The sequence below is a fragment of the Penicillium solitum genome, assembly GCF_028829755.1.
Source record: "Penicillium solitum strain IBT 25940 chromosome Unknown utg000004l_segment0_segment0, whole genome shotgun sequence".
In the NCBI taxonomy this organism is placed as follows: Eukaryota; Fungi; Ascomycota; class Eurotiomycetes; order Eurotiales; family Aspergillaceae; genus Penicillium; species Penicillium solitum.
Genome location: NW_027072124.1, coordinates 3487701 through 3500986, shown reverse-complemented (window position 1 = coordinate 3500986; position 13286 = coordinate 3487701). Strand labels below are relative to the sequence as shown.

The 13286-nt window shown below is 46.9% G+C and overlaps 6 protein-coding genes across 6 annotated transcripts; 3 read left to right on the top strand and 3 right to left on the bottom strand.

Moving 5' to 3' along the window:
• Positions 1–522: 522 nt before the first annotated feature.
• On the top strand, positions 523–1043 carry N7455_007334 (uncharacterized protein; the record flags this gene model as incomplete). Its single annotated transcript, XM_065605601.1, has 2 exons — positions 523–641; positions 707–1043. 2 exons carry the CDS (start codon positions 523–525, stop codon positions 1041–1043), a joined length of 456 nt encoding a protein of 151 aa, XP_065461455.1.
• A 163-nt stretch (positions 1044–1206) lies between these two features.
• Positions 1207–1905, bottom strand: N7455_007333 (uncharacterized protein; the record flags this gene model as incomplete). Its single annotated transcript, XM_065605600.1, has 3 exons — positions 1207–1374; positions 1432–1654; positions 1718–1905. The coding sequence occupies 3 exons, from the start codon at positions 1903–1905 to the stop codon at positions 1207–1209; spliced, it is 579 nt and encodes a 192-aa protein (XP_065461454.1).
• Positions 1906–2699: 794 nt separating this feature from the next.
• On the bottom strand, positions 2700–3173 carry N7455_007332 (uncharacterized protein; the record flags this gene model as incomplete). The annotated part of the gene is made up of 1 exon (XM_040955974.2): positions 2700–3173. One exon carries the CDS (start codon positions 3171–3173, stop codon positions 2700–2702), a length of 474 nt encoding a protein of 157 aa, XP_040813613.1.
• A 1629-nt stretch (positions 3174–4802) lies between these two features.
• On the bottom strand, positions 4803–7091 carry N7455_007331 (uncharacterized protein; the record flags this gene model as incomplete). The annotated part of the gene is made up of 3 exons (XM_065605599.1): positions 4803–5851; positions 5975–6298; positions 6356–7091. The coding sequence occupies 3 exons, from the start codon at positions 7089–7091 to the stop codon at positions 4803–4805; spliced, it is 2109 nt and encodes a 702-aa protein (XP_065461453.1).
• A 2369-nt stretch (positions 7092–9460) lies between these two features.
• Positions 9461–11277, top strand: N7455_007330 (uncharacterized protein; the record flags this gene model as incomplete). Its single annotated transcript, XM_040956002.2, has 2 exons — positions 9461–10585; positions 10651–11277. The coding sequence occupies 2 exons, from the start codon at positions 9461–9463 to the stop codon at positions 11275–11277; spliced, it is 1752 nt and encodes a 583-aa protein (XP_040813565.2).
• Positions 11278–12159: 882 nt separating this feature from the next.
• Positions 12160–12758, top strand: N7455_007329 (uncharacterized protein; the record flags this gene model as incomplete). The annotated part of the gene is made up of 3 exons (XM_065605598.1): positions 12160–12268; positions 12356–12522; positions 12597–12758. The coding sequence occupies 3 exons, from the start codon at positions 12160–12162 to the stop codon at positions 12756–12758; spliced, it is 438 nt and encodes a 145-aa protein (XP_065461452.1).
• Positions 12759–13286: the final 528 nt, after the last annotated feature.

Here is a 13286-nt window from a genome sequence, read left to right as displayed (position 1 = left end):
CGAGAAAGACCCTGGAGACTCGAAGGAACCTTGGAATGACATTGAATAGCCAGTCGCAGTAAAGAATGTAATATTGTGCCAGGAGGTACTCCATGCAATCTTCTATTTCCCCCTACCAGCTCCTAGTTCCTGTCAAAGAAGCCAGGAGTATGCCAAGGTCCCCTGCCACACCCCCTAGACAGCCACGCATTGACCAACCTTCTCTTGCATAGACGCAGTGAATTAGTTGATCTCCAATGTCTCGAGTATAGTATTATGCGTAGATAGATATAACCTAGAAGGTTTTCTACATCGACCTAGCCCATCTAGGGATCGTATCACCACATGGGGTCTCCTAGTGTAGGTTTCGATAGAGTTTCACTATGGATGAAGATTGTAGGAATGGAATGTTTTGTCTTTGGTAGAAATGTAGTAATAGAAATGTAGCAGTGGACTACATTTTGTTTATAGCTGTGTGTCCCTCCATCCCGTAGATGTCTGTTCCCTTTTATTATGTTAATCCATATATAAAATCTCTCAAAAATGCATTACTTGAAACCCACCCTCCCATTTATCCTAGCAGTCGCTACTCTCGCCTCAGCAGAGACAACAACTGGCACATTAGCAGACAACACGGTGAATACTGCTTGTACCCCAGAAAAGTAAGTCAAGCCTACCCACCAGCTCTGCACTTCCAAATAAAACATTGACACTAATACCACCCCAGCTGCTATACCAACTGTCCCGAAAACCCATCTCACAAAGATGCCGAGTCTACCCGCCAACAAAACTGCGCTAATGCCGAAGCACAAACGCCGATATCAACAGCTGCATCTACTATAAGCTCTAGTAGAGCCGCCGCTACGGGCAGCACTGATATTGATGACGGAATTGATATCTCCGACTCCGAGGTTGGGGATGATTCCACGGAGGGACATCCGATATTGTCGTATAGTGGGTTGGAGGCTAATTCGATCCCCCGTCCGGAAGAGGGGACTGCTTCTGGTTTGAGGGTGTGGGGTTGGTTGAGTTTCCTGGGACTTGCATTGGGGGTTCTTTTGTAGTTCTGGTGTTGGGTTGAGGTTCTTTTGTCTGATATTATTGTATGTATACCCATATACCATATAAAGATGGTTTTAGGAAGTGACTCCATTGAGTAGCATTATCTACTAACGCAAAAAAAAAAAAAAAAAAAAAAAGCAAAAGTTGCCCGTGTCCCGCAACGCGCTAGACATCCTGCTCAATGACTTGAACAATCTCAGTTCCATTTTTTGTATCTCCAACTGGCTTTCCTGCCATCCAGCACAGGATGGCAACCCAGTCGTCCAAGTTGTTTTGCACCCCATCCTTAAAGTCCATGATCGGTGACGAACGGACCTGAAGAGCCTTGGGGTTCTGCTTGTCATGTCAGATCTGAAGGATGCGGACTTGAAAATCCGACATCGAAAAGACGGTGATAGGGATGTATCGGTGGTTGTTATATCCATCTTGGATTCGGCGCTTGGCGATCAAGCCATAGGAAAGAGATACCTCACCTAAGTTGAGGCGATCAACACGGAGGGGCTGCGAGTCGCCTATGTAGGCGTTGATATGGGGCTGAGACATATCCTTCGCGTTCGTCCAGCCTTCGAGATTCCATTGGCACCGGAACCGGTATATAGAGCCGAGATCGTTACTATATAGTAAGATTAGTTAGAAACAAAGGCGTTGTAGATAGTACAAGATCTTAGCGACTTACTCCTCATCCGCCAGTCGATCCGGCGCATCGCCGCCAAAGAAATTCTCCAGAGTACAGTGCAAAATCCCAATCACGTGTCTCGCGTTATGCCATCGCCGGAATTTATACAATTCTGGAGTATCATCGATATTTAGACTGTGGATGTCGAATTTACCCCAAGGCTGTTCTTGGTCCACACATTCTCTCATTTTCTCGTGGGAAAATGGTTTCACAAAGCGTGGGCCATAATCTACGGGATCACCGGAGGATAAGTTTAGTTCGGTGGTGGTGATGTGCAATTTTTTCTGGTTGCTGCGAGAGAGGAGGAAAGTGAGGAGCTTCCTAGTAGTATTGTGGCAGGCTTTAACCCAAATCTAACCTTCATCCAACTGTGTCGTTTGGGGCTTATGATATGATGTGGTTGGCTCCATCCTTTGCGCCAGATGGTCACGGCAGGGTGGTAGGCGTTGAAGTTTGCTGGAGAGTTGTCCTGTAGGAAGCAAGGTGGAAAGAGGGACAAGGGGTCTGGGGTTTAGGACAGCTTTATGGCTGATGTGGCAAGGCTATGATCTGTTGTTGTTGGTCTTCTTACGCGCCTTATTATTTGTTATTGTGATGGTTATTGTGATGGTTATTGTGATGGTTATTGTGATGGTTATTGTGATGGTTATTGTGATGGTTATTGTGATGGTTATTGTGATGGTTATTGTGATGGTTGGTGCGCTTTCAAAGGCGCAGAGGCAGAGGTAATGCGATATAGTACCAATTTCATCGTGTTCATTGGAAAGAATGGGGAAGTGAAACGGAAGCTGGTTGGCCAGCAGAATATATTTGGCTTTTTTGTTGCTTTTGCAGTAGACTTAGCCGCTACACAATTGACATGTTTTTGTACCGATGCTTTTGCTTTCCCTGGCCAATTAACATTTTTTGTATGATTTGTTATCGCCCTTTTTGGACAGTGACAAGGTACGAACTTTGGATGAGATTTGTAAATGTTTATGAACTAATTTCTGCCGCCGTTGAGAAGGTTGCTAAAGATGCTATCTTTCCGATTTCTCAGAAACATGGGCTCATCCATCTCTACTACCTTCCCATGATCTAGACCGACAACTAGATCACAAGTCAACAGAGTGTGGACCCGATGTGCAACTGTAAGGACTGTGCATGTACGAAAGGGATCCTGTTGTAGAAGGTCTTGAACACGAGCGTCGGTTTCCACATCAACGCTACTGGTGTCTTCATCAATCAACAAGATCTTGGCACTGGTTGCTTGTATCTTGAGAATTGCACGAGCAAGTTGGAGCAGTTGATGCTCGCCTCGAGATAGCGATAGAGTGTCGTTTATTTCGGCGTCTAACCCGCCCCTCTCGAGTAGCACACCACCCCAGAGTCCAACTCGGTCGAGAGCCGCGATTATGCCTGTGTCAGGGAGACTTTCGGTGGGATCTAGATTGAATCTGACTGTACAACCGACCATGATGAATGGTGTTGGGAAATGGTGACAAGCCTTTCGCGGAATTTATCATGGGGAAGAGTGGCGAGGTCAATGCCGTCGATGATAATTGAGCCGGTGGTCACAGTGAGCACCCCCAATAATGTTGACAGTAAAGAACTCTTTCCACTAATTTATAATGCGGTGGAGGGTCAGCCATGACTGGTCGTCTTAACACGAAATAGGTCTATCAGGAAGATGATGTTTACCTCCCAGTACGTCCGTAGATACCGACTTTCTGACCTGGCAAACATTTCAGAGAGACATTGCTCAGTACGGTTGTATCAGAACTGTTCATAGTTTGTTAGAGATGCGAATCAAAAGTCGCGATGGCTCATATATCTTGCAGAATACATACTTGTACTGTGCAGCCATCCCAGAGATCTCAATAGCTCCCTGAACTGGCCAGTCGATGGGAATTTCTTGATCAGTTGTAATTTCACGTGGAACTGTGAGTTCAAAATCCTCGACCCGTAAGATTGAGCCAAGGGATATCTCCAATTGTGTCCAACCAGATATAAGGGATGAAAAGCTACCATTGAAGGCTTCGTGAAGATGAGTCAGCTGAAGGAATCATGGCATCGAAGGGGGAGTATTAGCAAAGTAAAGTGCTATAAGAAAGACATACCAAAAATGCTATTGAGCGATACTCCAAGCAATCCGGCACTCGTAGTATGTCTCAAAGACACTTCTAAGCTGATAACAATGACTGCTTCAGCAGCGACGATGAGGTCCAAGACTAAATTAAGCCAGCGCTGAATGCAATTAAGCATATAATACGTGCGCTGGGTAGCATCCAACAATGTTGAATTGGCGATTCGGAACTCTGCTTCCCAGCCGAATGCTTGAATTGTAGCAAGACCCCCAACAGTATCGAGAAGATGGGAGTACAACGGAACTTCTGCTTTCTAGGTCTAGTAGTCGAAGTTGCCGTGATGTCTTCAAATAGAAATGCTGCAAGAGATAGACAGAGATGATCAAGAAAGGCACTGATATTGCCATGTACTTCGATCCGGTCGCAATTAGTGCAGCACTGGCAATTGACGAAAAGAGATCTGGATTGTTCAGCAATAATGTCGATAATTGGGCGGGCGAAAGTGGCGAGAGAATCTTTCTAGAGGCAGAGTGTAATGGCAGGGGTCTTGAGACCGTGATCAGTATACCAATAGGCAAATCGCTTTCTACCAGGGTCATATCCTGGCTAAATCGGTTTAGTATTGACACGATGTCAACGGTGGCTAGATATTGAGGCGTTGCCCTTCATTTGTCAGCAGTTGACAGAGGCACAAGAAAGGAGAACCGAATGTACATCATGACAATTTTCAGCACGACATAATGAAGCCGGCGCGCTGTTGAGGGCGAGATCAGAATGAGGATAGCCCTATCATTTTGTTAGGAGTTAACTTTGATTTAGCATCGGAGATGACTCTTCACCAAACATAACCACCATTTCCGACGGTGTTGCAAATGGCTAGGAAGAAGTAAACCGTGACATAGAGTGCCTTTTGTCCTCCGCCACGATCAGCCCATCGCTGAAGCCATATTTCTAATGGTAAATTGATGTCAGTGATATCAGGAGTAGCATGAGTGAGGATTCACATACCACTGTATGTGCTAGCAAGGACATTCATTGTCACGAAGGAAACAAATCATAGCGTTCGTCCACCCAACGTAGCGCGAATAATACTTGTAAACAGCAGAGTCCCCTGCTGCCCTCCTGAGACCGTCGATTTCATTCGCGTCTGAAATCATGGCGGCTTTATCCTCTGTCGCCAGCTCTGGAAATTCTGTCAACTCCTCAGCTTCCACGGGGTCAGGTCCCATTTCTTGGTATACATTCCCCTCGCGGGGCTCTTCCCGATGAAGACGCCCATCTGAAAGAACATAAAGCTGATGCGCACAAGGCAGCTGCTCCACGGCTAATGTATTAGCTCGTAATATATGACAAAAGAAAACATTTGAGGGTGTCATACTCTCATGTGTCACCAAAACTATGGTCGAATTGGCCGTTCGGAGCAATCCATCAACTCCCAAAAGACGCGCTATGATAGTAGTCTTTGTTTTCCGGTCCAGTGCACTAAATATGTCATCTAACAACAAAAGCTTCCTGCGAGCATATACTGCTCGAGCAAGAGCGATGCGATGCATTTGACCACCGCTCAGACCATGGCCAGATCCGTGTCGAATTCGCGTAGCGTCTCCCTCTGGAAGCAGATCCAAGTCCGAATTGAGAGCACATGCGTGAAGAATAGTCGCGTACCAATTTTTATCAAATGCATCCTCCTTGACTGGATCCGCCGAGAAACCTCCACAGATTGCATCGCGGATGGTGCCAGTTGGGAGCCACAGCGTTTGCGCGCAGAAGGCTGGTTGTCGAATGGTAACTTTCGCAGACCCTGTCTCGCAAACTGCCTGGCCAAGTATAGCCCGAAGCAGGGTCGATTTTCCTGATCCAACTGGTCCTTGGATGATGATCAAGGACCCGAGAGGGACTTCAAAATTAACATCTTTCAAGACAATTTTTGCCGATGGAGATGGGCGAATGTCGAGATGTTCCATGGAGATGACCGGTATTTGAAGATCATTGAAAGTCATGTATTGCATTTCGGTGATATGCGGAGATGCATCAACCTCCGTTTCCCTCGTGCGAACGAATCCCTCCGCTGTGTGTTGAGGATCAGTTGGCAGCAGAGGAAATGCCTAAACTCTATCAAAATATCCCGTCGCAGCCGCTATGGAAGGAATCGCGCTTAATAGCTTAGTTAGAAGAGTCATAATGGACAGACTGCTGAACGCCTTGGTAGGATTCAGTTCGTTTCCCTGAGCAGCGTAGACGATGAAGGTCAAGGCTGGCGCTAAGGCCCAAGGCAGATTGTGGATCATATTCTTCCAGACCACACTCCATCTGTACTTGGCCATTTGATGAGTTTCATGAACTCTTTTCCTCTGTACGAGCTGGATAAAGGTTTGACTTAATCCAGTGGCCTTGACAGTTTGGATACCGTCTAGCATTGAACGGGTGATCGCTATGCGTTGCTGCATGGCATCAACCCATATCTTCTGGTATCCTCCTATATGCTTCGAGATATAAATGCTTCCTCCACTAGATACTGTTGTCAAATTTTAGCAAATTGTGGCCATATGTGAACTGAGACTGAAATCCTTACTGAGAACAATAACTAATGGCATCAGACAAACCCACCCTAATCGAAGCGCGAGTAGTACAATACCAATACCCACTTCAATCGTCCGCGCCCAGAATTCATTCAGAGTGATTAGACTGTCGATAATCCGATCAACGTCGGTAGTCATTAGAGTAATTGTGGCAGAGCGATCCTCTAGGGTCCCACCAGGGATGTGCAAGGCATGCTCGTAGATCATCGACGAGGCTGCCCCTCGAAACATTGTCATAAACCGATACAACATCTGGTCGTATATGAGGTTTGAGAGGGCCATCCCCAAATATATTAGAAGTGTGGCGCCGATGAGGCCATAACCTGCATTGCTCTCGCTACGTGGGTCATCAAGCCAGTTGAGAACAGATGCGACCAAGAAGGGCTGTGAGAAGGTAAATCCGATCAAGAATAGGCGTGGAATTACCATCAGAGCAAGGGTGCCCTTGAATGCTCGGCCTATTTGCCATGGGAATTCGAAGCGGCGCTCGGGATGATGGCGTAGAGCCCAAGCTTTCGAGGCCTGCCGCGCTGTTCCTGCGGACTCTAGGGGCTTGTCGAGATAATCGAGATCCTCGGTGGTAAGTAAAGATCGAAAGCCCGTAGAAAACAGACGGTTCAGCCACCACATGAATGATCGATTGACGATTCCGCTTGTCGATTCTGGTGGAAGATCTTGATAGAAACCAATGAGGTGTTTCTGCTTCCCTAAGCTCTCGAAAAGCACCATTGCTGTTTTTACAGCGACATTTGCGGTAAAGAGACTAGGAACCAGGAGATTCCCGTACGATAACCACAGAGTCCTTGTCTGTACGATATCGAAGAGTAACGTGAAGAGAAGGTAGATAGCGAGGAGTGATGAATGTCTAACCGATCGCTCATCTTCCACCCATGACAAGATCAAAACTTCCATTGCCACTACCAAATTTATGGCACTCAATGCCACAGAGTACTTCGTAATAGGATGAGCAGCGCAAGTTGAATCGCGGCAAATACTAAGGCATTTACCTGTGGTGAAATCGACGTTACTTCGTGTTTGTCTCTGAGAGAAGGGATGTGGAGCTGCTTACCAGTTTTGCCAATCTCATTATGTGAGGCTTAGTCCGTATATCTCTCTTAACTAGGATTCGCAATCGAAGAGGACACACGAGGAGAAATGCGACCGCAGGAACGAGGCCAAATATGGCTTGCTCGAACAATAGCGTGAAATCAAAGCCATCACGACACCCGCGGGCTATCACAGGACCGAAACTGTTGTCGGCCTGGAGCGAGCACTCCGGTGTCATAATGTCGTGGTGTATTATGTTTGTGCTCTTGCTTTTATTTTAAAGAATAGAGCTAAAGTAAGACGAGCCTCCTTTTAAATAAGCCAACGAACCCCTGTCGTTTATCACGCAATCGATGCCTTGTCATTGGTGGTTTCGTATAGTACCTACATAGGTTCGATGATAAGATTCATGTCAAAGGGCGAGTTATGTCTCCTTCGTTTTCATTGTTATTATGATCAAAATGTCAAACAAGGAAAGGAATGAGAAGTCCACGCTCGTTAAGTAGTATATATCAAATAACAAATGTATAGGTATGAATTTTGGATTCTCTATAGCTCTATAAATAGGATGTATAGGATCGTCCCGGAGGCCCGTCGTAGTCCGCCTCAGCCCCACCAGTACCCGGCGAAGTACATACTCGATCTTCGCCGATCTTTGACCCTTTAGGACCCCGCTCCTTTACTTCCTCTCTCTATAATCACTCATGCGGTTCATTGTATTCTTAGTGTTTGTCACCTTGCTTATTTCCATTTAGTACTATCCATGGATAATCTTGCTCAGTGGACGTGTTTCGTATAACTACTTTCTGTATCTAGTTAGTTTTGTTTATTATTCTTAGCATGTTCATTGCATCACCGCTGCGTCCCTATACTGTGTCACAAAGGTGGAATGAGTTCTAGTATATCCATATTATATGGTAGTAAAAATACAGACATAAAGGAAAATATATCCTATGACAGCTGACAAACTAGATCTTAGAAAATAATATTTGAATTCTTTTTTTTTTGACCTGCAACTGATGTGTGATTATAAGAATAATCGGCCGCTTATTCGACATTAAGACATCTTTTTTTTTGGTAGTCTTTCTAGAAGTCTTTTTAGAAGTCTGTTTTATAGATATTTCCCCCATATTGGTGTAGCTAGAATATAGGGGTGAAATCGACTTAGAATGCGGAAAAAGACTTTTCCATGCATAAGATTTGATGATTGATTAGATCCACCATTTTATACCCTTTGTTATAATATTTCTCCACATGTCAGCATCTTGCATATGCCATATCCACTGATCTCCTGCATTCATCCTTTAGTGGGAACAATGACTGTAGATCATCGCTCTAAGTTTATCCGCTGTAGACTATCAGTTGAAGGTTAGCCATGTGCATCTCCAATCCTTATGGGCCGAATGCCTTGCGGAAGAATCTTGTTGCTACTGCACTAAGTGGCTCGTTTCGTTTCAAACTGTCTGTCTCACCGAAGAGTGATGACGGTATTCTAGACGCTGATAATATGCTCAGCCCTGTTACGGTTTAACGCGTCGCCATTGGCGTGGATAAATCACGTGGCTTCAAGTGTCTCAGGTCCTAAGAGTGGCACTACTACTCCGTATATCTGGTACAATATGTAGCAGCCTTGTTTGTAATTCAAATGCCAAGCTTCGGTCCTAAGCGCCTCCCGAGGTCGGTCCTAAGCGGGCATTTATACCGAATCCGGATGTATCGCCCTTGCCTACCGAAGGAGATAAAGCATATCGCGGCTCTGGTGTCGATCTATTGCCGACCTTGGAAGTTTAATATCTTTTCTTCAGTTCCGCAAAACGGTTAAAGATAATTCCCTGGATCCAACTAGTTTATCTTTAGACGCGTCACCATCAATGATCCTTGAGGAATTCGGTGAATAGTAGTCGTACGCAAAAGTACAATTTGGTCTGAGATTAATCAGACTCGCAATGATACTAATATATAAGGTCTCGACGACCACAGCCGGCGTAAAAATATCAATAAGTTTCATTCTCCCAGTTGCACTTCGCACATTTCTCGGGACCTAAAGGAGGATGAATAAATTCTTATCATTTCTTGCATTGTCCAGCGTGACCTATGCCACTTCCCTGGGTAGCGCATGCACAGTTTCTCGCATCCGCGACTCGCTGCCCGAGAACGACTACATTCTCGGCGTCACCTTTGACCATGCTTCAGTAACTGCCAATGCTGTCTACAACTCCTCCCACTCCGACGGCACTTTCTTCCCCGACGCGACGATCGACTTCTGCAATGTCACTTTCTCCTATACCCACAGCGGATTGGATCAGACAGTGATCGTCGGCTATTACCTGCCCTCACCCGATAACTTCCAGAACCGCTTCCTTGCTACTGGAGGTGGTGCCTATGCTATCCAGTCCGGCTCGATGTCTGCGCCCGGTGGTGTGATGTATGGTGCTGCCTCTGGCTTCACCGACGGAGGATTTGGCAGCATGGATACCAACTTTGATAGTGTTTTCCTGCTCAGCAATGGCACAATAAACTGGCCGATCGTGTACAATTTTGGCTACCAGGCTATCAAGGAGATGACCGTTATCGGCAAGCAGGTCACCCGGAACTTTTATGACGTATCCGACAGCACCAAGGTCTACTCTTATTACCAGGGTTGCTCTGAGGGAGGCCGTGAGGGATGGTCTCAGGGCCAGCGCGCTGGTGAGGAGTACGACGGCTTGATCATTGGTGCCCCGGCCATTCGCTATGGCCAGCAGCAGGCTAACCACCTCTACTCGAACATTGTGGAGAAGACTTTGGATTACTATCCCCCGCCATGCGAGCTTGAGAAAATTATGAACGAGACCATTTCGGCCTGTGATCCTCTTGACGGTCGTAATGACGGCGTGGTGTCGCGCTCTGACCTCTGCCAGCTGCAATTTAACATGAGTTCTATCATCGGCCAGTCCTACTACTGCGCTGCGTCCACCGGCGGCGGCCTTGGCCTCGGATTTGGCAAGCGTCAATCTCCCTCAACCGAACCCGCCCAGAATGGCACTGTGAGTGCCGAAGGTGTGGCTGTGGCCCAGAAGATTGTCGATGGACTGTTTGATTCGAAGGGCCGTCGTGGATACATCTCTTACCAGATGGGTGCTGATTTCAATGACGCTCAAACAGCCTACAACTCAACCACTGGCGAGTGGGAACTGGTATGGCCTCAACCCTTTTCGATAATCGTTGTGCCGAAACTTTACTGATATTTGGAATATTACAGAGCATTGCCAGTTCCGGCGGTGAATGGGTTTCCCGTTTCCTGGACTTGAAGGACGAAGACAACATCTCCACCTTGGATGGCGTGACGTACGATACTCTCGTCGGATGGATGAAGGAAGGAATGACTCGTTACATGGACTCCCTCCAGGCTACTCTTCCAGACTTGACAACATTCCACGAGAACGGTGGTAAGATTATTCACTTCCATGGCGAGCAGGATAGTTCGATCCCCACCGGTTCTTCCGTCCACTACTATGAGTCCGTTCGTCAGACCATGTATCCTGGCAAGTCATACAACTCTAGTAACGACGAGCTTAAAGAGTGGTACCGTCTCTTCCTGGTACCCGGAGCTGCTCACTGTGCCAGCAACAGTGCTCAGCCCAACGGACCCTTCCCGCAGACCAACTTGCATGTTATGACTCGCTGGGTGGAGCAGGGTATTGTACCTCATACTTTGAACGCTACAGTTCTCCAAGGTGATAACAAGGGTGCCAATGAGCAGGTATGTGCCTGGCCTCTTCGTCCCTACTGGAAGGATAACGGAAAGACCTTGACCTGCGAGTATGACCAGGCTTCGATTGACACTTTCACCTATGACTTCGATGCCTACAAGACGCCTCTGTACTAAGCGCTTGTACTGGTTGAACCACTATACCGTTAAGGATTCCCGCATGTTATCTTCCCACACTGTCTTTACACTGTACTATATTATATAGAGTGTTGATTTGGTTATCTATGAAAAGATAAACAATTAATATAACATTTTCATGCACATTATAGACATATTCGATGCAACTTAACAGGATTACTTGTTCCGAACTCCTATTAGCTAAGTAGCTTGGAATGACGTTAAATTTCCTAAAATTGCTTTATCAAAGTGGGAGCGAGACACTTCCCGATCTCTTCCTAATAAAGTTAATCGTTTCGAGTATAACGATGCGAGGATGGGATACAGGGTCTATTCACAATTAATCAATCCATCTATGGCTGTTTATCAATGTGATACGAAATTAGGCAGTGATTATCAAGAGTCCCACCTCGCTCGTCCCCACGTGGAAGAACAGTGCTCCACAATGGATATGCGAGGTACACTAACAGAACTTTGATGATAGTCAATTGGCATCCTGGTCTCATGGGTTATATTTTCTCGCTCAAGCGGCCGACCGAAGTGAGGCCAGGTTTCCCGCTAGGAGCGAGGCCAATCTCGTTGACAGGGGGCCTTCAGGAGGGATTGTAGCACGTCTTCAGGAGGAAGCGCAACCTCGGGAGAATTAATATTGGAGTCCGTGCGTGCAGTCTGTAGCCAAGGATATTAATAAGACATTGAATAACCTTCTCTTTGTTCTGGGTCTCCATGCGGCGCACAGCATGCATACATGCATGGGCTAATGTCCGAGTCATTTGCGTGGCCAATATATATACCCACCCAGCGGGCCCGATGGCCTGGAGCTGTTGAAAAACCATCAAGTTATCAAGAAGGCAAATTTAGCGCTTAAACTACATATTAACAATGGCGCACGTGCATGAGAATGCGCAACCCACTCGAGCGGACATGGGGAAAATGAGATTGTCTTATCCCCTAAACAGAAAGCGACAGTTGGTCGAGATCCGACCGAAAGGTAGTTGACTCTCTCTCTGAGTGCGCGTGTGATATCAATATTATACTCAGGGGAGATGGATGGGCTAACGGAAGTTCACTGGAGCAGGCGGCTCGCTCCTCATCATGACAAATCCAAATTCAACGGAGAATCGGAGGAGGCAGCACGCTGACGCCCAGAAGTGTCAACGAGATCGGATGAAAGCAGCGCTGGGCCAAATAGAGCGGACAATGAGAATAGGAGGCACGGGAAATGAGGGAATGGGTGGTACCAAGGTATGGAGGCAACTGATATAACCAATCCCCTAGCCTGGTAGATAAATGTGCTCACTCGAAACTTGCTTGGCCAGGCAGAACTGCTCGAGACAGCGGTGGAGTATATCCAACACCTCCAGAAACAGGTCGAGGAACTAAGAGAGCTGGGTCACGGTGGCCACGCGACACCAGATGGGGATGTCCAGAGGTGCGCCGGATGTCAGAATCAGAATCGGGGCTCAATGTCAATAATTTAATCAAAACAGCCAATAAGAAAGTTGAATTTAAGCACGATGTGGTGAACACCAGGTTGTAAGACTTGTGTAAGGTGCCTACACGGCGTACTGGCTTGACCTCATTTATCTTGCCAAGGGCCAGGGCAGATTATGGCTATAGCAGCTGGGGTCCAATCGAGGCCTTCACGTTTCTGCCCCAAGAGGATGATACATGCGTGCCAGTCGGAAGAAGGTCATTCGCGAATAAGACCTCGTGTTTCTGCGACATCTCGAGAAATTAGCCCGACATTTAGCGTGGGTGTGGGCAGGTAACCTGAAGCTTTCTATATAGGGTGGACACGTTCTCCTATGCGATCTCAGGATTCGTCGGCGGAGGCCCATCTTGGCGAGTGCACAGACGGCGGAGAGTTTCTTGGCGACGCGGCGGGCCTGGGCGTCTTGGCATGCTGGATCGTTGTACCACTGCATCTATAGCGCAAGGGCTGTCATGTCCTGGCCCGTATTGGGGCTGGCACATATAAAGACAATAATCCTGCGAATTTCCTCTTT